The 23,044-nt window shown below is 35.2% G+C and overlaps 1 protein-coding gene across 2 annotated transcripts in view; it reads right to left on the bottom strand.

Annotated features, from left to right (window-relative positions):
- LOC126975936 (facilitated trehalose transporter Tret1-like) overlaps positions 1 to 23,044 on the bottom strand; it is an 87,372-nt gene that overhangs the window by 35,373 nt on the left and 28,955 nt on the right. Inside the window, exon 2 of one of the 2 annotated variants that reach the window (XM_050824066.1) lies at positions 12,008 to 12,142. In XM_050824066.1, the coding sequence (XP_050680023.1) occupies positions 12,008 to 12,070 (63 nt within the window). In that variant the 5' untranslated portion in view covers positions 12,071 to 12,142. Of the gene's footprint in view, positions 1 to 12,007; positions 12,292 to 23,044 lie in introns of both variants that reach the window. The other variant, XM_050824057.1, reaches the window with a different exon arrangement.

Raw genomic sequence — 23,044 nt, 5'->3', positions numbered from 1 at the left:
CGCTGTCATACTCGGGTGGAGGGGGGGGGGGGGGAATGGCCTCTTTGCGTGAGACGTCTTATGAAGCACTGAAGCGTAATCAGATATAACAACTCGACCTAAATCAAATTCTTTCTCAGTGTCGCGTTCTTATGATGTAATTTGATACATTCCACACATCAATAAGCAACATAAAATGCTGTTATAATTAATTGTAAGCAGTTTCTACGCTCTCCATGAAATAACCAAAAAACCAGTTATACAACTAAAGCGGTATTTAATTAATTATTTATTTAGGTTATAAAGTTAAAACTATTAAGTACTCATCGTCTACATGAATATTTCTCGAAAGTCTACTTCCAACACGTATGGTATTTATGATTTTTAATGAAAATAAGGGACAAGACGAGCTGGACGTTCAGCTGATGGTAATTGATACGCCCTGCCCTTTACAATGCAGGATTCTTGAAAAACCCACTAACTCTGAGCGGAACTACAAATGCGCTTGTCACCTTGAGACATAAGATGTTAAGTCTTATTTGCCCAGTAATTTCACTAGCTACGGCACCCTTCCGACCGAAACACGATAATGTTTACACATTACTGCTTGATGGTAGAAATAGGCGCCGTTGTGGTACCCATACTACAGCCGACATCCTGTGCAAAGAAGCTTCCCACTGGTATGGCTCTACATTGGCCAACTTGAATGTACCAGTAATTATTGATTTATGTTAGTTTATAATAATTAATATTATAAAACATTACCACTGGTATATTTGCATGTCTGTCAACACGAAACATGTGCCTAATCTTAAATTTATAACAACTTTAGCTCTAAATGTTTCTAGCAAATAAAGAACTTTGACGTGAAGTACTTTTTATATAGAACCCCAGAGAATTAGGAAGAGAAAAACTCCGCGATTTGGATTTGACTCTTGCCTGGTAGTTTTTTAAGGTGTAAGCGCTTTTTTTAAAGTACCCATTCCGCATAGTCCTGGCAACACCACGCATCGAAGCTCGAGAGGTAGTAAGGGACATATTTTAAGTCAAAATTATTGTGCAGATTTTTCTAATACAATTGGATTCACGTTTTCTTATAAAACTCTATTTAAAATAAAATTAAGGGGCTCTCTTTATTTGTATTCTAAGTAAAATAAATAGAAATATATTTATATTTACCATAAGGAGTGACAATAACATAACATATTGCAACAACACTTGGTAAACGTTATGAAGTTACATCAGTTCGTAAAGGACGTGGGGAGAAGAACTGATAAGAAACTCTCCTCCCATCTTTTAAATCATGTAATAACTTAGCCTACTAAATATAATATTATAAAATTTTTGGTGACCTGCGCAGATCCAGACAAGAACCATGTATTACTATCTTCTATATATCAAAGCCTTATTTGTCAAAGAAACATTAATATATTTCTTAAATTTGTGCTCAGTGAGTCGTAGTGTACTGTGTGATCATTTATTGTAAAATTAAATACTTATCCTTAATAAACTTTATTAAAAAGTTCATATTGAATATGAAATAGTAGATTACTAACCGAGGGTTGAAAGAATTAATTCTCGAGGTATTTAGACGGCTATAGTCCGAGTAGGAATTGATTCTTTTACCCGTGTTAAACGCTCTACTTTTCATTTAAAATATGAGGAAAATAAAACTAGTTGTTTCTCTAAGCATGGATTAGTATCCCGCCAAATTATGTCGACTTTTTAAATTTTAAATATGGAACTCACCGCGTAATTGTTGCGGCTTATTCCGCTCAAAGAAGTTTGCGCTAAATTCACACTGGCTGTTTAGAAAGTCACATGGCCACAGCATTTTTTTAATTCAGTTTTTTTTTACATAAAACGCTTCACAGCTGACAGCAGTTATATTTTTAAAGTTCATTCCGGCCCTTAGGTAGGAAATAATTTGTATGAGTTTTTCCCTTTCTATGGAGGGAAGCAGCATTTTCCACCCAATAATCAGATCAAAACAACATTACTTTCCGAGTATGAGAAATGAAAAGTTCTTTTGGCCTATGTTTAAGCTTTATACTGCTGTTGAATGTTATTTTTGTGAATAATAAAAAAAAATAAAGTACCTTAAATATTATCAATCAAAATTTAGTCAGAGCAAATAAATTATATGAGAGATAGAAAGAAAAAGATGAAATTGATTTCTAAAAGCCATGCAATACACTGCAGTGCCGCTCAGGTTTATTGAAAAACCTAAAAATTCTCATCGGCACTACAATTGCGCTCGTCACCTTCAGACATAAGATGTTAAGTCTCATTTGCCCAGTAATTCCACTATCTACGGCCTCCTTCAGACTGGAACACAATAATGCGTTAGCATTATTGCTTCGCGGCAGAAATAGGTGCCGTTGTGGCACCCATAATCTAGCCGGCATACTGTGCAAAGGAGCCTCCCACTGGTTTAGTAAGTGGGTCTATGATAAAGCAGTGCAGAAGATAGAACATTATAAACTTTAAAAGGTGCGCTAGTTCATAGCGCGATAAGTATCAGGGAAAAGCCCGCTGCAATCTCTCAGAATTCGCCACCGTGCTTTTCTGGTGTTGCAAATATTATGGTTAACCTAAAAACTGATGATCGCTTTCTAACTATTCTAAATGAAATGAAATTTATTTATTTGTATGAAACGTGGTAACATAGTACTTGACAATTGGGAGATGCACAGCACAATTCGAATTAGAATTATTATATTTATACATTATTAATCACATTGAATGAATGAAGCCTTTATTGCAAGCAAACTAAAAAGGTACATATATAACTTATGCTACAACTTAATATACTCAATGATTAAAGTTATATTTCACTTAATATATGTTACATCTTATGTTAATCATTGCTCGCTTGTCCGCCAACATAGGCCTCCTCCAGATCTTTCCACATTTTCCTGTCGTAAGATGTTCTTCTCCATGTTGGTCCAGCAATCTTTTCGAAATCATCTTCCCATCGTATCGTTTGTCTCCCTCTATTTCTTTTTTCATATCTTTGATACCATTCTATAGTGTCTGTCACATTACATAGCCACAATTGAATAATCTATACTAATAATAAAACTGTAGAGATCGAATTTCTGTACAAAGAAAAAAAAATGCCCAAAACCGAATCAGAGTGACGTAAGGAGAGAAATACGTCAGGATTCTTGAAAAACCCCAAAAATTCTGATTGTCACTATAACTGCGCTCGTCACCTTGAGACATAAGATATTAAGTCTCATTTGCCCAGTAATTTCACTAGCTACAGCGCCGTTCAGACCGAAACACAGTAATGCTTACTCATTACTGCTTCACTGCAGAAATAGGCGTCGTTGTGGTACCCATAATCAGCACATCCTGTGCAAAGGAGCCTCCCACTGGTGGTATTTCAAAAATTGGTAAATATTACTCAAAAACACGTATTTACTGGATGAAGTTTTATGTAATTTCTCTTCAAGGTTATCGCTTTCTCTTGCTTGTCGTCAACAGGTGGTATGCGTTGGATGAAAGAACATGATTTAAACAGGACCGGGAAGTGCCCTCTTAAGATTAAAAAAACTGGTGTGAAATGAAGGTTTAAAAAGTGAATACTTAATGACAGTTACTCGACTTTCAATGAACCTGTTTGATTAAACGAGATACCACAGTTAAGGTTGAATAATTGGATGAAATATTACATGTCAATTAGTTATATGGAGAAGTGGCACAAGAAATAATCTTATGATGTAGGTGATAATTATCTAACATAGGTACTTAAATATATATACGTTTTTATTACTAAATATATTAATTTCCGTCGTCTTACGGCCGTTCTCAATATACTATATACAGATAGAGATAAATTGCTACATTCTACGAAGTTATTCTTCTCGCCTTATATACGCGTGAATTGCAATTTCCATACAAACTTCTATCGCTGGTAAACGATACGTCGTCCCATTGACAGACAGCATGTACGGATAAGGTGAGTTAGCGTCGATAGTTTAAGATTTTTATCTCAAGTAAGAGATAGACTGAATATTGGGAACGGCCGTTAGTAATAATTAATTGTTTCATTGAATCAATTGATGTGCGCATAAATCGAAATGTTTCCTATAACTATTGTTTATTCATTTATTGTTTGTTCATAAATAGGGAAAAAATAGTCATTTAAAAATTAAAGCGTATCGTTATAAATTAATTTGTTATGAATTAAATTTTTTATATAAAATCAATTATTTTTTCAAACAAAACAAATCTCATAACAATATTTACTACGACTACATAAAATTAAAACTATTATTACGTGGAAGCGTACCAAGAATACCGGCTGCATTTCCGCGTTGGATAGCTAGGCTGATCCGTTGACCAAAATAGCTGCCAGCGAAGATAGTACTTTGTACATTCTCCGCGACTCTGGGTCCCACTGGCCAAGATCAGAACTATATATCATTTAGAATTATTATGGATCATATTAGTAGGTAGGCGCCATCTTCAGGATCTACTTAACAGTTGATACCCAGCTCAACTTCAATAGGTAATTGCATATCAAGAAACTGACTTGAGATGTCGCTCTTTCAAATCTAAGCATTTTTTTAAGTGATAAGCCTGGGATTCTGGGATAATTGTACAAATTAAATTTCGATAACACCCGATCTTGGATCATCTTCATCTACAATAGTCTGTCCAAAGTCACATCTGAATTAAAAAAAAGTATCCAACCAACACTACATTTATCCAATTAAAGAGTTTAATTGCGGGAGTATACCAATTAAAAAAAAATGGTTCTGTCGTAAGTCCTACTACTCCACAGCTGAATATCTAAGTGATCGCACAGCCTGGGATTAGGTTATGATTATTTTATAGCAATAGACAAGACAGTACAAAATTGTATATTTCATTCATATGAGCGCAATAAAATGCTGAGAGAGTTTCTTCCGCCGTTTCTTCTTTCTCAGAGCGCCATTTGTTTCCGAAGCGGTAGTAGTGTCTAGTATATTAGGAATGACATCAAAAATAATTATAAAGGAATGATTTTTGAGAAAATAAATGCCTTTGATAGCATAGGCAAAGACATTAAAATTAATTAATCAAAAAATTCGCATCGATAGATTTCCACGAAGGTGAAACAGAACAGTAAAAACGGTGTCCATATATTGGTAATAAAAAACACTCTCTAACGAAATAGCTGTCAATTTATGCCTCACAAAACTTTACTACGTAATAAATCCACACACCACAGTTAAGTTATAAATTATCGATAATCCGGTTGTGCCTTCAATATAGTTATATTTAACTTAAGCTATGGCCATAACAGCTTTATATTATAGCGGTTTATGATTTAATTATTACTTTTATTCACATATCATCAAATACCTACTGATATACTCAACAGTTCCGGCATTATGAAATATGTAAGGTTAAGGTAACAAGATTCTTCCGTATGGTAGACATTTTTATGTCAAATTGTTGTTTTTGTTAAGGCTGTCTCGTCTCATATTGTGGTAGATATATAATTATTTTTTGGATAAATATAAACTGTATATAAACCGCCCAGAAATGGTTTCAATTTTGCGCTATTTTGGCGATTTCTCGGGATAATGGCCTTAATATACCAGCTGTTTTAGAGCCAAATAGTATTTCCCACAGCGATGGCAAGCGTCCTAATGGAAAGACCCTTTTGGCTTAGGTGGTGTGGGACGCGACTTGGGACCCAAAGACGCGGAGAATGTACAAATCTTCTCGCCTCTAATGATATATGGTCCACTGGCAACCCAAGCTCCGGCAGCTATTTCGGTCGACAGATCAGACTAGATCAGTATTCTTGGTACACTTCCCCGTAATGATAGTTTTAATTTAAATAATCATAGTAAATATAGTTATAAGATTTATTTTGGTTGAATAAATACAATAATAATATTATCATGTGAATGTTCCAGTAAGGTTTCAATGACATTGACTATCGAGGTGTCTTCCAATTATGGGTTAATAGATCTTTATTAGCCATCAATGGCTGTCCACGAAGTATCGGGTCGAGGTTAATATTTAGGCTGGTATATTGAGACACTGCAAAAGGTCTTGTGTTGTTTTATTTAATTTAAGATGTTTTAAAGAAATTCTTCACATTTTTCAAGGAATAAGTAAGGAATAATATTTATTTATTGTAATATAATAGATACCAAAACCGGCACGTCATCTTTACTAATATTATAAATACGAACGTGAGTTTGATTTTTTGTATGTTTGTTTTTTCTTTGTTCGCTTTGTTGCCTTTACTACTCAACAGATCATAATGAAATTTGCACGCACGTTGTCTTTAGCTCGGAAAAGGACATAGACATTTTATCCCGAAATTCTAAAGAGTTCCCGAGGGACCGTGATGCTAGGCTTAAGTCCACATGACGGTGAATTGTGAAAAGTTATATTATGGAAGGAGTGACAATAATTTCAACAATTTGGAAATCGTGTTCAGAGAAAAGTGTTTGCAGAGAAACAATTTGGCAATTTTTGTTTAAATTTAAGATGGCCGCTGCGTAAAATTATTATTTCAACAATATGCATATCGTTTTCAATGTTTTATGAGCAGTAGAGAACAAATTTGGGATCATTTTTTAAATCTGACTTAGCTGCAGTTGAAAATTATTATTAGTAAAGTATAGATACATTTTTTCAGTGTCCAAGATGTTTGAGTAGGGATAAGATAGAATTCAATGTTATTATTTGAACATTTTCCGCAACGATAATTTTTAATGTCATATGCATGCTATACTCATATAGATTCTTCAAGTCATTCTGACGCGCGGCACTGTGTGCGTGTGCTTTTAAATATGCAGCTTGCATCTGTGTCACAGTGACGCTAGACGATAAAAGCTCGGATGACTACTGCCGCGTCGCTGTCACACAGATCAATGCAGCATTTTTACAAGGACACGTACACATAGCGTCGCACGGCAAGATGACTTGAAGTATCTGTACCGGCGATATTAATTTGAAAGTTGATTTATGATACATGACCCATTTTGCTGATAATCCTTTGAAATCATAGAAACAGTTAGGTTTATATTTACACGAATAAGATTTAATGACAATCAGTGCCTCAAAAGTAATAAAAAATCAAATAAAAATTAATAATTAAAAATTGCCTACGCCGCATAAGCTTATCATATTTCACATTTTGTCGTCACTCGTCATGCAGTGATAATAGTAACTTGGGAAATGTGTGTTCAAGCGAATTTCGACCTACTTGTTTATTTTGACTGTAAGAAGGTGACGTTAAGTTTGGTCACGAATCAATTTTGTTGATAGTATCTACTTTTAAAATTTCCGTATGTCCACGTGATAAAATCCGGAACCATTCTTGGATCACTCATGTGTCTGCCTGTCAACGTACATCTTATTCAAGGCCAATCATACAAGTGAACAACTGTTAATTTATAATTTTTAACTTCATATTTTTTATTAGTTTTTGTTTTATATTAATTAGAAATGACGTGACTGCTTTTTTAAAAGACCTTCCCTTGGAGCCGCCTTATTACATGTTAACAAGGATGCAAAGAAACTAAACGGCAAATGAAAGCAAGAGACGGATATATTACATATAATTATTACACTTTTATTGAAGTGAAAATTTCTTTAGCATCGTTGTGATTTGAAAGTCGATGAAACGAAAAAGCGCGACACTAAAAAGAGACAGATACTTAAATTCTATGATTTAATGTGGGAGAAAATGAGATAGGAAACATTATACAGTGTTTTGGTACCAGGCGGTCATAATTGATGAAGAGATTGTCATCTGTATTTTGCGAGTATACGTTAATAAATTCTGACGTCTGATGAATACGAATGACTTAACACTATCACGGACTAGTAAAAAAAGAAGGACTCCGCGCCGTGATATTAGCAAGTGAAGCACCTTTATGCTAGTGTGTGTGCGGTTACGGAGTATACCAGTCACACAATTATTTTTCCCTTAGATAATCATATATCCACTAGTACTTTTATATTATTGTCTTTACACATTTTCACAACGCACGACGGCATTTTTAAAATATTTTATTGCGACGCAAACTGATCTGTCCCAGACGATGGCAAATCTCATAATGGCGGTCGATCGGCTTGTATTAGTGTAAGTGTATGCGTGGGGCTATGTATTTACACGTTTACCGGCTTGTTTTGGTGCCTCACTGTTATGTAAGATGACACAGAGTCCTTATTTTTTTTACTAGTCCGTGAATACTATATATACACTAGGAGAACATAAAATATATGGTAGCGGTGATTGGAATGTCTTTCATAGGGGTTGAAATCAAGTGTCATCCTAGCAATTTGTACCAGGACTTCATATGCTGTTTAAAGGTTCATGCACATTACAGTTTTCACTTCTAACATGTCTACTTTGGAGGCATAATATTGAGGGTTTCCATTTCAGTTTCCGTTCCGGGAAGCTTTTCGCGCGGTATTCCGGTAGTTTTTAAATTGCTTTTTACGTTTTGTCCACACATATAGACAAACGGAAACAGTACTTTATGGATTCGCTGATGAGAAAACAGCAGCCGGTAATTGATTCCACAAAGTCAAACATTCCTCGCAAAAAGCGCGGTTGTAACTTGGTTTAAAAGATGGGCTCGTAGTTTCTTATCAGTTCTTCTCCCCGTATCAAAGCTCCTTTACGAAATGATGTAGCTTTATGACGTTTACCAAGTCCTGTTTCAATACAGCAATTTGTTATGTTATTGTCACTTTTCATTCATCCATTCACTGTGTTGTTTAGCCTTAAAAATAGGAGGTTCTATATCCACGTCTGCCACAGATTGAACATATCTCCTTGGCATATTCTACACGCAAGACTCTCACATATTAATATGCACTTTTACATCGGTATTCCAAAAGACATAACAGTAAGTCACACAGCTATAGACTGGATCATGGCTAAGGAGGACTTCTCGAATACATGCCCTAGATTATTCGTTTGATCAAAAGCCTCTTGTTAGTTTAAGGATATTTAATTTTGACGAGTTTTCTTCCAATTTAATCCTGTTAAATCTATGTTTTTATGAAAGAGGAGGACTTTACCAGTGGGAGGCTCCTTTGCATAGGATGCCGGCTAGATTATGGGTACCACAACGGCGCCTATTTCTGCCGTGAAGCAGTAATGTGTAAGCATTTTTATATTTCGGTCGGGCGCCGTAGCTAGTGATTTCTGGGCAAATGAGACTTAATATATTATATCTCATGGTCACGAGCGCAATTGTAGTGCCGCTCACATGTTTTAGGTTTTTCAAGAATCCTGAGCGGCACTGCATTGTAATTCGCAGGGATGACCATCAGCTGAACGTAATGCTCGTCTCGTCCCATATTATCATAAGAAAAACCGACCATACCTACGGGTCGCGGGTTATGGTATGTAATCACCGCAGTTCGTAATCTCTTGTAAGACCAGAGGAATCACAATAGCGTTGCCAACCTTATAAAGCGACGCATAAACGTACATATGAATCTGAAAAATCGATAACACATTGTACCGACACACTTCACGCGTAAGTGCTTCGTTGATTGCTCATAATCAATGTTCTGAACTTTTTCAAATCGAATTGCTTACAATAAGGCAGTACATCCTAAAACCTTAGATAAATCATTGGTCTCTGCTGCGCTTCAACTAGATACCGCACGACCTAAGAACAATAGCTTTTTTATTACGGCAACTATTAGATGCTTGTGTGTGTGGCATCTTGACACTTAATGGCATCTTTCATATTTTGTAACATACGCTTCGTGTAATTTTTCAGTGAAATTAATAAAATACAAAATACTTACTGATGATATGTTTTTTTTTATTAATAAAATACAAAATACCTACTGATGATATGTTTTTTTTATGGAATAGCAAGACAAACAACCTGGTGTTAAGTGATCACCGCCGCCCACATTCTCTTGCAACACCAGAGGAATCACAAGAGCGTTGCCGGCCTTTAAGGAAGAATCCAGTGTCTTTCTTATTTCTTGTAGTATTATTTTTACAAAGTTTGACTACGCAACCCGGCATCATAGTTTCAATTATTCGCAAAGTTTAACAGTACATATGGCACGACAACGTCACACATTGATCGAGACTGGCTCGAGTACGCCCACTTGGACTTAGTATTAGTTACCACACTTGGCGTCTTCGCTTGTGGTATCTAGTTGTAGCGCAGTGGAGATCAATCCTTAATCTAAGCCTAAAACATATCCTGCATAACATGACTTGTCTATTTTAAAATAAAGATGTTTTATTGACTTGCAACACAAGAATATAAAAAACAACATTCCTTCAAAATATTAGAAATATTTATTTGAATAAAGTTCTCCTCCGATGGAATTTAATAGATGTGATTCATATTATGTTAATGTAATTATTAATATAATCTGATATTTATAATGTGGGTTAAATATTTGAAACAGGTATCTATTTTTTTTTATGAAAATAACGGACGAGACGAGCAGGACGTTCAGCTCAGAAGGTAATTGATATGCCCTACCCATTACCATGCCGCTCTGGATTCTTGAAAAACCCAAAAATTCTGTGCGGTACTACAATTGCACTCGTCACCTTCAGACATAAGATGTTAAGTCTCATTTGCCCAGTAGTTTCACTAGCTACGGCGCTCATTTCGAAACACAGTAATGTTTACACATTACTGCTTCACGGCAGAAATAGACGCCGTTGTGGTACCCATAATCTAGCCGGCTTCCTGTGCAAAGGAGCCTCTTACTAGTATATCTAATGTTGCCTAAAATGTGATCATCACATACCAGTCGATACAATTTTTATATGACACGGTCCCACTGCAACTTCTATGATTTTTTTCTGAAGTGAAACTTCTATAGTCATTCGAAACTCAATGAAACGAAAAAGCGAGACTATATAAAAACCTTACTCGAGAACCCCGCTTTCCTTGGTCTCAACAAAACGAAAATCGGTGCTGTAATTTAGTGAGTCTCTCGCGAATAGACAGACAGACAGACGCAGCGAAGGACCTTGCTTAAAACATGTAGTGTACATATTATGTAGTTAATAATCTTTAGTGTCTCACATGAGTTTCTGGTTCCAGCATTTGACAAGTCAACAAGCTCATAAAGATGCCTTCTATACAGGCAAAACATATTGTGTCGAAGTGATTTTCTGAAATTTGGTGTAATTAACACTAAATAACATCGCTTATAACATTTTAAATAGCAATCGATTTCCGTTAAATAACGCCTTCCACTTAAGCTGATATTAAATTGTGTTTTTTTTTTATACTTTATTTGTATGTTTTTTTTATATAATATAAAAAATATTGTTAGTTTATTGGGCATTATTTTTATATTGTTTAAATTGTTTATTATTATATTTTTATTTATACAATAAGTACAGTAAATTTATTGCATTCACCAATAAATTTACTGTACTTAATTTCTGCACTTGCGATTTACGATGTTTTTTTTTATTAACATGGTTGAAGTCGATTTTTCACGGCTGTTTTCAATAACCTTTCTCTAGTTACGGTTACATTGCTGATACCGTTTAATGACAAGATCTTATCTATCCAAAGTTATGTCGAATATAGTTGTACTCCAATGCTTTATGTCGATATGTTATTGAAATGTAAGTAAGCGTAAAAGGATAGATTTATCTACCTCTAGTAAGTTAAACTAAGGGTAGATAGGTTATTGAAAACGGCCGTTAGCTTAAACTGTCGTATAGTTTTCGGAAAAAATGCGTGAATTAAATTTTGATTTGTCAATGTGTGCATTAGCTAGTAGTATAGTATTCAATATACTTAGAAGCTAATTTCAAGCGTGGCTGATTGTTTACGACTTGTAAATCGAAATCGGTTACAGTAAAAATACATAGTAAATATACGCTTACCTTTTCTATCTTGCTGTATCTCCATTAGAAATATTCTTTTATCTCGCACTCTTCTTTTGTATATACGCTTTGAAGACATTTTTAGTGTATTGTAATGGATACGCACATCTATAAAAGTATAGACTTAATATACTAATAACGAAATATGAAATTTCTTACCTGTGATGCAACATTTCTGGTCCGAGTAATCGATGGTTCATCCACATTCTTCTGAGACGGCATTTTAAAAATAACAGTTTATATAACAGTGTTAAAACAAAGTGTTATTCTTTATAAATTTTATATATCACTTAACTATTGCAAAGTTCAAAATTTAACATAAATATGCATTATAAAATCAAATAAGCAACATCATAAAATTATAAGTAACGCGTTTCTATAAACATATTCTTGACTATAAAGACGATATAAATTATTTCGACAGGCCAATGGCTCCCTGCCAACTATACATTTTAAAAGCGAATGACAAAATAACTTACAGTTAGCGACACTCCGTTTTAATAGATCTACTAATTGTTGTGGAATAATTTAAGATATTCTTCTAACCGGTCCCCTAATTAGATTTAGTACAGAATCTTTTAATTTTTAACATAATATAAAATTTAAATGCTCCGAATCAGAAACTTGAAATAAAAACCGCGCTGTCTCACTTAAAACAAACCTTGAATTTATATTATATTCTGAAAGCGAAATTCTTACTCGTAGATAATATTATTTATAAACGATCAAGCAATTTTGTAATATTATGTAATTTTGTGGTTTATTCTTCTCATTAAGATACGGTTTAAAAGAAATAAATCTCAACGAGTGTTACAAATTAATTGTATGTTATATATATTACGCAATAAAATGGTTAAATTGCAGCCACAGTTAAATTATTTTCAACTTTCATAATTTTTTTCTTAAATTGATTGGTATGGGCCTGATGAGAAAGCTCATGGTCACTTAGAGGGCTATGGAGAGTGCTACCCTCGGAGATTCCCTGCAAGATCAAAACAGAAATGAGGATGAGAAAACAAAGTCGCATATGCCAGAGATGATTGTGAAACTGAAGTGGCAGTGGGCAGGGCACATAGTTCGACGGACAGATGGCCGTTATGGCGGTAAAGTCCTCGAATGGCGACCACGTCACTGAAGACGTAGTTTTGGTAGATGGTCCCCACAAGATGGAGCGATAATCAGTTTATGGAAAAAGTAAGTTACGATCTATAAGGAGAACATATTTGTGATTAATAGGCGAAACAAGTGGGAAGGGGCGTTGCGGTGGGGGCAGAGGGTACTTTCCGGCGATCACTTACTATTAGTTATTAAAAAAATATTTTCAAGCTTGTGAGTGAAATTAATTTTAAACTTTTTAACTTCGTATGGGAGGTGGCAGTGGGCAGGGCATATAGCTCGAAGGACAGATGGCCTTTGTGGCCGTAAAGTTCTCGAATGGCGACAACAGCTGAAGACGAAGTGTTGGTAGGCCTCCCACAAGATGGACCGACGATCTGATCAAGATCGCCGTAATACGTTGGATGAGGGCAGCGCAGGATGGTCGCGGAAATTTTTGGGGGAGGCCTTTGTCCAGCAGTGGACGTTTCCGACTAATGACGATGATGATAGGAGGGTAAACCTCTTAGTAACGTAACGCGCCAGTCCCTTTCTCTCACATATACGGTAGCGGAAGGCAGGCTCCTCCTCTGTCACTCTAACCAATTATTACTTTTAAAGTACTATTAAATAATGATACTACAACGTTCTAATGTACATATTCAAGAATCGTAACGAATAATAATATAATATTACATAATCAATAAAATATTTTATTAATAAATAACCATTCCTAACATTATCATATTAATATACTTCCATAATTAATAACCTAAGCTTTTCTGTTAAACAATTTCAATATTAAATATTTCAACTTAAATTTGTTTAAGTTATCATTTCTGTCGGGCTTCCGGAGACGCACACGTTTTTTGTTTTCTGTTGTGTAGAAAGGTGTTCATGTTAAAGATAAATAAGTTACTGATTTTTGAAGTTATACTACTTTAGGCGCGTTATGAAAAAATGATGAGAGAGAAAATTTAAGATGTGCGCGCATCACTGTAACAGGTTGAAGTTGGTTCCTAAAATTTTCTGACGTTTGCGTCATACGTTATTTTATTTTTTTTTTGGTTTCTTTGTCCATTTCTAGGACAGGCAAAGGGTTCAAGTGAGAGCCCTCATGGGGTTCCTCTCAGGCCACTGCAAGCTGTACGGACACCTAGTCAGAATGGGTCTCAGTGAATCAAACCTGTGCAGATTCTGCTGCGAAGCCGCTGAAAACCCCATTCACATCCTTCAAGAATGCGAGGCCTTTGCCAGAATCAGGCTGGGTGTTTTAAAACACCTTCACTGAAAGCAGAGAACTTGCCCTGCTTGGACCCTCTGAAGATCCTACGCTTCTTAAAATTAATTGGTTTTGAGAATTCAATTTAAATCCCGGCACGTTTCCTAGTCAGTAGCCTCGATTTTTCCACAGCTCATTGTTTTTGTCTTAGACATGGGAAGTCCAGGATAGGTGCGCTAGCACAAGCAGGGGTGCAATAGATCCTAGGATTTAAGTGCATAAAAATCCCCTTCTCATAATAATAATGTTGGTAGATCGGTTAAAGCTGAAATAGACTAATTATTTAAGTACCTGGACTTGGCACTCGAGGTTACTGACATGTGGGATGTTGATTCAACAATAACTGTCCCAATAGTCGTTTCCGTAAACGGTCTTATAGCAAAGAGCCTCGACCATTATTTCAAGAGGCTCTCACTTAATAACTGGATAAAGGGTCAGTTACAGAAAGCAGCTGTTTTGGGAACGGCACGCATCGTGCGGAAGTTCCTCAGTCTGTCGCCCTAACCACCGGCGGAATTATCGTAAACCAACGCCGGCGGGACTCTATTTATGTTATATATATAAATGTAGAAAATAAGATAAAATTATAATAAAGAGAAATAATAATAATAACATAGATATTGAAATGTTCAAGTCAGAACATACAATTATTTAAATTATCATGCCGTGGAAGAAAACATCTCACAGACAAGGATGGCATTACCCGCTATCATTAAGATTCCACTCATAAATAAATACCGAATATATGAATGAATAAAGCGATTATTGAGACAGTGATGACTATATGAAATCATTATCTGTACAGATAAAGGTCTGTTCACTGTTATAGTATTTTATTTAATAAGTTTTATGTTTAAATAAGTTATTGTATTAAAAGATCTCAATAAGTAATGCAGTAGGTGCTAGAAATTTATGAGTCGAATTGTGTCTTATAGTTTTTAAAGATATTTATTTACACGATATTTATTAGCTTCACCTGTATGTATATTCGTTTGAAACCGACTCATTAGGGCGCGATTTTGACCCACTTTAAACACCCTGATTTCGTTCAAACTTTGTGAATTTATTAATTGGATACAATGATTCCATTTTTCAATTTGCAAAATATTTTTTTTTTAATTTATATAAATATCATTAATCATCTTTAAGGCAGGAATTGCTGTTAAATTTCAATTTTTTTAGATCGGTTTCTATAATAAGCGTGTTTTTTTGGTTTATTTTTAACTACTATTTATTTTCAATAAATTCATAATATATAATTTCGCGACTATAGCCCAGAGGTTAGTGACCCTGACTACTGAGCTGAGGTCCCGGATTCGCATCCTGATAGGTTTATTTTGTATGGTGAATATGTTCGTTTCTGAGTCATGGATGTTTATATATTTCTGTTTATTGTCTATAAATAAATCGATGTTTAGCACCCATATTACAAGCACAAAACAAGTAATAGTACAGTAGCGTAACTCAGCAGTCTCCATTATATTTATACCTAGAGCGAGGAGCGCTAGGGTTGGTACATACAAATATATTGACGACGGACGGAGCGGCGCCGTCACATATAATTTAACTGTGACCAGACTCGGCAACGTACGGTGTTCTACTCATAACTCAATAGTATTGTCTCCCTAAGACTGCTTAGCGGCCGTGTAAATCGTGTATATGTGTGCGTGCGTCGAGCCAGGCGTTCTAGTATGATGTTATACTGTTCTTTAACTGTATCGTGGTACAGGCTATGCTTAATATGCCTAATTTGGGCCTTGACAGTATGTGTGAAATGTGTTAATTATTATTATAGCACTAACTGACCCAGCAAACGATAAAATCAATAATTAAAATTTTTGGGTATAAAATATAGATTCAACCGATTCTCAGACCTACCAAATATATCATACCACAATACGAGTAATTATTGTATTCGATTGCCATCTTGCAACCCTATAGCGGTTTTGTGGATGGAACAGAGAAAAATAAAAATCGCGATACAAAAATAGTTGTAGATCGTAGAAGGGCGACAATTTGAAGTTATATGTATTTTTTAACGTTGAATCATACTAACATAAAAATAAAAAAATTGTCAAAAAAAAAATAAAAATTATATTTAGGGCTATGAAAAATAGATGTTGGCCGATTCTCAGACCTACCCGATGCACACAATTTTCATATAAGTCGGTTCAGCCGTTTCGGAGGAGTTTGTCAACAAACACCGCGACATGAGAATTTTATATATATAATAAATATGGGTGAAACTAGGCATAATTTTGTCAGTAGAATATAAAAAAGATATTATTTAAAATAAGTTTGATTTACTTACACAACAATATTGTATCTAATATAATGGTAATATTTTCTATAATGACCTTTATCTGTTCTATAAGGCATCTATTATGTAAAAACTAAGACAGTATGATTCGATAGATCACTGGAATGAATATTATAATAGAGATAAATCACAAATAAAAAACAAAGAACAGGATTTGTTAGTAAATTTTCAATCTTAGATACAATGAAAATTTTATCAAATTTTTGGAATGACTGCCACCGTGTATGTATCAAAGTATTTATATACATGATGAATATGGATGTATGTTTCCGAGTCATGGATGTTTAAATGTATTTGTCCGTCGAACTATGTACCCTGCCCACTGCCACTTTAGTTTCGCTATGAATTTATATTTCACTACATCCAGAATTATTTCGTATAATATACTCCCTGCTGGTATAATGAAATTGTCCCACAGCAGAACTGTCAAACCGCGCGTCAACTGTACCGTTGGTGCAGTAAAGTCCTCGAATGGCGACCACGTACCGGAAGACGCAGTGTTGGTAGGCCCCCCACAAGATAGACCGAAGATCTGGTCAAAATCGCCGGAATACGGTGGATGAGGGCAGCGCAGGACTGATCTTCATGGAAATCTTTGAGAGAGGCCTTTGTCCAGCAGTGGTCATCTTCCGGCTGATGATGATGATGATGATGATTAACTGTAAGAGTTGTGAACACGTTAAAAAAATAGCGGCGAACTGTTAACCTCTATTTTCATCAGTAATAAACCTGGCCTGTTGTCATGCGATGCCCGGCAGCGATTAGCTGTATCTAGACGTATAATTAATGATTTAATAACTTCCTACGACTGTACCTAATGTGCCACATGTCAATGCCTTCAAGCGTAACTTGCGCAACTGCAAATGCAGTAATTGAGCCTTTCCTGTAAGTAAATGGCATGTCAGACCGGTGGATGTAAATAGTACAAAGAATTCTCAGTAAATTAATATTACTTAGTTGGGATAGTTTTATTTAAAGAAAATAAAGGATACGAGCAGGACGTTCAGCTGATGGTAATTGATACGCCATGCCCATTACAATGCAGTGCCGCTCAAGATTCTTGAAAACTGGCACTACAATTAGGCTTGCACCTTGAGACATAAGATGTTAATTCCCATTTGTGCAGTATTGTCACTAGCTAAGGCGCCCTTCAGGCCGTAACACAATAATGCTCACACATTACTGTTTTACGGTAGAAATAGACGCCGTTGTGGACATAATCTAGCTGGCATACTGTGTAAAGGAGCCTCCCACTGGTTTAGTAAGATGGTGTAAAGCCCGCTGCAATCCATCAGAATCAAACTCAGAATTTTCCCCTGTTTGTTGAAGTTACATTGATACATTTTCAATTATAAAAAATGTAACAGTTATTATTAATTGTCTTGAATTTAAAGCACTTTTGAAAAGTTTAATTTAATCACTTCATATTATAAAACACAGTCCTCCGCCTCCGCGTCTGTCTGTACGTCTGTTTGCGATAAACTGAAAACAACTGTACCGATTTTCATGCTGTTTTTATTAATGGATAGCGTGGTTCTCGAGGAAGGCTCTCGTGGTGAGCTTGTGTATACATTTACATTTTACGTATGCATTAACTATATTTGTTGGAGTTGTCAAGATTAGCCATCTGGGAGCATTCAACAAAAACGCTGACTAAACCTTTAGAGATGTAACAAAATAATGTATGGTGGAATTGTGTATCATATATAGTTCTACAAAAAAGTCTGCGAAGGCATATGTCTATCTCTTAAGTATAACATACTATATCCATTTTAATAACTTACAAAATTAGACTACTTTTACTTCAGACTTTTATATGACAGAACAGCATCTGTCGGGTCAGCTAGAAGTTTTTATATAATAACTCTGTTCATTTCCAATATAAAAACTGTCTTCATATTAATTACTAGTCGTTCCCGCCCGCTTTGCTGGGCGAATTTTAAAAGGAAGGAACTTTGGAATTTCCAAAAAGAAGCAGCCATAAACCATCTAGGATAAATTTAGCATCGAATAGTGGTAGTTTCATGTCGATATGATCAGTGATTTAAGCGTGAAAGAGCCTTAAATAAAGACCATTTTAGTTATATATATATATACTAGCTGACGCGACAGACGTTGTTTTGTAGACAATCAAAAAAATACTGTTTTATAGGCATTTGCCAATAATATTTCAAAACATCAAGAATTATTTCGTAAAAAATACTCCCTGTTGTTATAATGCAATTGTTTCACAGTAGAACTGTCAAACCGCGCATTTATATGTCCATACAAAACAAATATTGAAAATAAAAATAATTATGGGTCCCAGGTCGAAATAAAAACTATCCTATCTTTCAAGTTGGACTAAACTGCACTCCATGAAGTAATCCTCATTAAAATCCGTTCATTAGCTTAGGTCAAACAACGTGACACGTAATTTATATATATATTAAGATAGATTCTACACAGTTCGATATTTTATTATGAATAAAAGTGGAGGTATAATCTGGAACGCCTTAAGTTCAAGGATAACTTGCTTTTTAATCTGTTATTTTAACGACTGTCACTTAAACCAACGTTCTTGTAACTTTAACCATGAACAAACATGTTTGGACCTTGTTAGACCCAAAACTAGTTAACCGCGAGGGCATTTACTTTAGTTTTTTATTCAAAAGTTAATTAAAGACTTCACGCGGTGACGCGTCAGGGATAAATAATGAGATAAAAATGTTACAATGCGACATAACAATATTATTATTATATTCTAAGATCATATATACGTATAGATTGACTATGACAGCTGTGAAAACGTCGAAAATAAATTGAGTTTAGAACTAACCTCTATTTTGAGCAGTTCACGCACACTAGCACAGAGTGTCATACAAATCGCGAGTGCAGATGTAGCTCGTCACGCACACTAAACTAATATTCCTGGCATGTTTTTATCGGTTGTCTAACAGCAAGACACTCTATCTAGACGTATATATTAACTACAATTTTTTACGATTTTTTTAGTGACAGTGGGCAGGGCACATAGTTCGGCGAACAGATGGCTGTTGGGGCAATAAACTCCTCGAATCGTGTTCAGGTACCGGGAGACGAAGTGTTGGTAGGCCCTCCACAAAATGCACCGACGATCTGGTCAAGATCGCTGTAATACATTGGACGAGGGCAGCGTAGGACCAATCGTCATAAAATTCTTTGGAGGGCCCTTGTGGGGGGCCTACCGACACTGCGTCTTGCGGTACGTGGTCGCCATTCGAGGACTTTACTGCGACTTTACTTTTACGTGTATATATATACATATATATACCTGTAAGACTAATTTTGCCATTCAATAAGTCGTTATGTAACTTTATAACAAAATTTACTCGTATATATCTCACGTGTTACAGATGTCCTTCTAAAAAAATGTCGAACAATTTTTCGTAGATGTGATTTTTTACGATAATAAGGGACGAGACGGACAGGACGTTCAGCTGATGGTAATTGATACGCGTTGCCCATTACAATGCAGTGCCGCTCAGGATTCTTGAAGAACCCCAAAAATTCTGAATGGGACTACAGCTGCGCTCGTCACCTTGAGACGTAAGAGATGTTAATTCTCATTTGCCCAGTAATTTCACTAGCTACGGCGCCCTTCACACCGAAACACACTAATGTTGTCACATTACTGCATCACGGCAGAAATAGCCGCCGTTGTTGTACCCATAATCTAGCCGGCATCCTGTGCAAAGGAGCCTCCCACTGGTAATATTACGCTCCAAGTACATTGCCACCGTGATATAATTATAATAATTAGCATCAACTAATCGCTCATGGTTCACTGTTCATTGTTGTCTGATTAATAAACCATTTATTAATCATTAAAAAAACTAACTCAAGGCTAAGCATGCAATAGGTTTAAATAAATATAACGCTTAGTTATACAAATACTACAAGAAAATTTAAAAATATTTGAAAATAATTTTAGAGGTACCTAATTCCTTACCAGTGGGAGGCTCCTTTGCACCGGATGCCGGCTAGATGATGGGTACCACAACGGCGCCTATTTCTGCCGTGAAGCAGTTATGTGTAAGCAATACTGTGTTTCGGTCTGAAGAAGCCGTAGCTAGTGAAATAACTGGGCAAATGAGACTTGACGACTTATGTCTCGAGGTGACGAGCGCAGCAGGGCTGCTCAGAAATTTTGGGTTTTTCAAGAATCCTGCACTGCATTGTAATGGACAGGGCGTATCAATTACCATCTCCTGCTCGTCTCATTCCTTATTTTCATAAAAAAAAATCATTATTTCTTAGCATCTTCCCAATGTTATAAATACGAATTAGAGATAGTTTGTCTGTTTACTACACTTTCACGCCTGAACTAGTGAACCGTTCAAGGTGACGAGCGCAGTTGTAGTGCCGCTCAGAATTTTGGGGTTTCAAGATTCTGGATCTTGAGCGGCACTACATTGTAATGGGCAGGGCGTATCAATTACCATCAGCAGAGCGCCATCATTGTTCATCTCGTCCCTTATTATCATTTAAAAAAAATTTACTCGACCGATACTCTCTCTTTGTTTTATTACAAAACGGCTCTGTCGTAAATCCTACTACTCTACAGCTGAATATCTAAGTGATCGGACAGTCTGGGACTAGATACTAGCAATAGCAATGACAGTACAATATTATTGCTATTGCTATAAAATAGAGCGCCATTTGTTTCCGAAGTGGTAGTAGTATCTAGTATTATTACTATTAATTAATAAGTATATAAGAATACATTTTGAGAAAAGAGAATATATATATATATATATATATATATAATCTCTAAATTAAAACCCACAACTACACATACCACAAAAGAAGAGGACACTGTCAGTAAATTTTGTCAAAAACCATCTGTCTATAGAAATACCACCTCCAAGGCAATAAATGGCGCTAAACTTCATAATGACAACTTTGACAAATACTATCTTTGTCTCATTTCATCTGCAGTCCCCCTGAAAACTACAACGCTCATATGCTATTTACAAATAATCCTATCTTATAAGAGATAAATTAAAAAACATGTAAAAGATTTCAAACCTTTTTCGCTCCGATGCTAAAAAATAATAACACGGTTGGAAGACTTAAAATAACTTAAATGGTTGCTTAATTTTAAGATTTCGCAATTTCCTTGAGATCTTCCACAAAAGTAAAAAAAATACTAGCACATAGAAAATAAGCTCAGAAGTCTTAAAACATTAAAAGATATATCTATTTCGCAGCAGCCTAGCGAAACTCTAAGAAAAGCGATTCATTCGATTGTATGAAACGTGCAGTCATTGATAGATTGTCAGATGACGGCTATAGTCTTATTAAAAACGAAGATAGCCGAAATTCACTACGTTTTAAGCAACTGATCGCTTTCAAACTTAGCCAGATTATATTTCGTTGTCCAATTGTAATTTTTATTTCAAACTTATGTCAAATGACTGGACGTTTCATACTAAACAGAATTTCAATCTTTCCTTAGGCAGTTCCGACTCTTATTATATTCTCTTTGTTTCTTTGTTTGTTAGTATTTACATCCTCTTTGTTTCGCAGTATTAGATGTGAGCCAGCAAGCGATATCTCATATATAGAGCGATATAGATACATAATTTAACATAATATACGAATAAAATAAACATTCATAAGTATTACTACTTATATATCTAAATTTATAGGTATGCATATCGTTACTAAACTAAAAAACTACTGCTAAAACAATTTAAAAAAAAAGAATGAATTTTTTACTAATTACATAATTACTAATCTATATTTAAGCCTTTTAATGATAAGTACACCTGTTTTTATAAAAGTTATAATTTCAAAACATATCAATATTATGATCTAAATTAAATATTTTTTATTTATTTTATTTTATTTATTCACGTATAGGTAACAAACAGCATTACGATAATAAATATTAACAGAACTTAAAACTCACACTTTCTCTAGTGAAGTTTCCAAAAAATTTATACTTCACTTTTATTAGTGGAAGGCTCAGTGGGAGGCTCCTTTGCACAGGATGCCGGCTAGATTATGGGTAGCACAACGGCGCCAGTTTCTGCCGTGAAGCAGTAATGTGTAAGCATTATTGTGTTTCGGTCTGAAGGGCGCCGTGATTAGACTTAACATCTTAGGTCTCAAGGTGACGAGCGTAGTTGTAGTGCCATTCAGAATTTTTGGGGTTTTTCAAAAATTCTGAGCAGCACTGCATTGTAATGGGCAACGCGTATCAATTACCATCAGCTGAACGTCCTCCTCGTCTTGTCCATTATTTTCATAAAAAAAAAATAGTTAAAAGGTAACGATAAAAACGACAAATCAAAAGAAATAATCAGTAACCCATATAAGTTAGATTATTATATTATAGTTTACTAGTTGAATGAGATTTGATTTGATTTGTTTAAATAATTCAATTTGATTCGTTGACGATTTTATCGGGCATTTAGTGTTCAAATTATTTAAAACATAACGATAAAGAATCAATATTCAAGTTATATCTTTA

Source organism: Leptidea sinapis, chromosome 2 (assembly GCF_905404315.1).
Source record: "Leptidea sinapis chromosome 2, ilLepSina1.1, whole genome shotgun sequence".
Lineage (NCBI taxonomy): Eukaryota > Metazoa > Arthropoda > Insecta > Lepidoptera > Pieridae > Leptidea > Leptidea sinapis.
Note: the sequence above shows the minus strand (reverse complement) of the source record. Positions and strands in the feature narration are given on the sequence as shown.